Source organism: Uranotaenia lowii, chromosome 3 (genome assembly GCF_029784155.1).
Source record: "Uranotaenia lowii strain MFRU-FL chromosome 3, ASM2978415v1, whole genome shotgun sequence".
NCBI classification, from domain to species: domain Eukaryota; kingdom Metazoa; phylum Arthropoda; class Insecta; order Diptera; family Culicidae; genus Uranotaenia; species Uranotaenia lowii.
Genome location: NC_073693.1, coordinates 260,008,869 through 260,010,536, shown reverse-complemented (window position 1 = coordinate 260,010,536; position 1,668 = coordinate 260,008,869). Strand labels below are relative to the sequence as shown.

The 1,668-nt window shown below is 49.6% G+C and overlaps 1 protein-coding gene across 1 annotated transcript; it reads right to left on the bottom strand.

Moving 5' to 3' along the window:
* Positions 1-224: 224 nt before the first annotated feature.
* On the bottom strand, positions 225-1,056 carry LOC129753346 (paired box pox-neuro protein-like). The gene has a single exon (XM_055749159.1). The coding sequence runs from the start codon at positions 933-935 to the stop codon at positions 225-227; it is 711 nt and encodes a 236-aa protein (XP_055605134.1). The 5' UTR covers positions 936-1,056.
* Between the last annotated feature and the right edge of the window lie 612 nt (positions 1,057-1,668).

Below are 1,668 nucleotides of genomic sequence, written 5' to 3'. Positions count from 1 at the left end.
TCCACTTATGTACAGGCTGAGAAAAACGCTGAAAGTAACGGCTTTCGTCCATCACATTTCCTTGCTGAACATCAGAACTTATGTTTGTGGGCCAGGGAATTTCTCGGAAACCTCTAGCATGCGGTTGGTCCCGTTGAGTGTTGGATAGACTCGCTTGCTGCTGCATTAGTTGTTCGAGATTTTGCCTTCTCCCTCGTTCTTCCAGAAAGCTGTGCTGCAATTGTTCATACTGCTCTTTCAATTGTCCAAATTGCTGGATTTGAAGTTGCTGCTGCTGTAGAAGGCTCTGAATCTGATGTTGCCATGATTGATCCACTTGTTGACTCATCGTTGGAAAATGTTGGGATTGCGCTGAAGATATAAACTGTTGTCGTTGCTGCGCTTGCTGATGAACCTGTTCTTGTTGGTCCTGCTGACGTTGCTCCCATTATTTGGCTGTAGATGGGATGTGACATGTTTTTCGATGCCATGAACGTTGACGAATGGGACGACTCGCGCATCATTTGCTCATTCGAGGTCATATCGTCGGTCCAGAGGCCCCCGTTCCGCAGTATCCGGTTGACCGAACTGACCGAGGGTATCGTGTTGGGGTCACATATCCGTTGGGCCAGCAGCTGATCCCGGATCTCCCAGGCGAACATTCCCGGATTTTCCTGCTTGATGCGGAGTATCTTCTTCACGACCGTTGGCGTTGCCACTTGCTTAGTTTTGCTGCCGCCAATCGATCCGGGCCGTATCGAACCGGTTTCGTAGAATCTGGTGAGAATTTTCGATACACAACCATGGGACACCAGAAGCTGCCGGGAAATGTCACAAGGCCGGACACCCATGAGGGCCAACTCCACTATCCGGCGGCGTACGATGTCCGGCAGGGGTCTACCGTTGACGAAAACGCCTCCGAGCTGGTTGACACCTGCTTGACCGGTGTGGGGCATTTCTTCGCAATTGCTTGGATGAGAGGACGCAGGAAAGAGAGTTCACCCGAACGCTCCGACTTTTCCTGGACACCAACCTGCGTCCAATGTCTATCTCCTATCCGTCAAAAAGCAAACCGAGGGCTGCCTGAATAAGATTAATTCGCTGGGTTCATCCTGGATTTTCGTTGCTCTGTGTTTCTATGAATCGCTCCTCGTCCCGCTTGTGAAACTCATGCGCCTTGCACCCGATTCTTATTGGATTTATAAATGCATCGTCGCTCTCTGAGCGGGTATGGAAACTCAAGGTTTCTCCAACACCGACAATTCTCCGGATACACCGATTTACTCTTCGGTTTGTGGATCACACTCACACTTCTCTTCGTGCATATGCTGTCACTTCTTCACACCTCGGAGCTGACCTTTCCGACGCCTTCAGCAATAAGCAATCGCTCGCAAGCGTGTGCTTCGGGTTTCTCAATGCACTATCTCACATTCCTTTTACACGAATCAGCCAATTCTCGATCAATGAGCCGAGGAATGAAATTTTCTTCGCACTATTCACACCCGAGCGATAAACAAACCCGACGCACTGACAGTCGACTGATCAGGGAAGCGAACACACGATTACCGAGCACTGATTGGTTATTTTGATAAACACCAATTCGAAAAAACCCACACAGCTGAATATATGCTGGGAGAGGGTCGAGACGGCTTCTCAGCACCTATACAAAAGCCCTAAATGTGCTGTGTG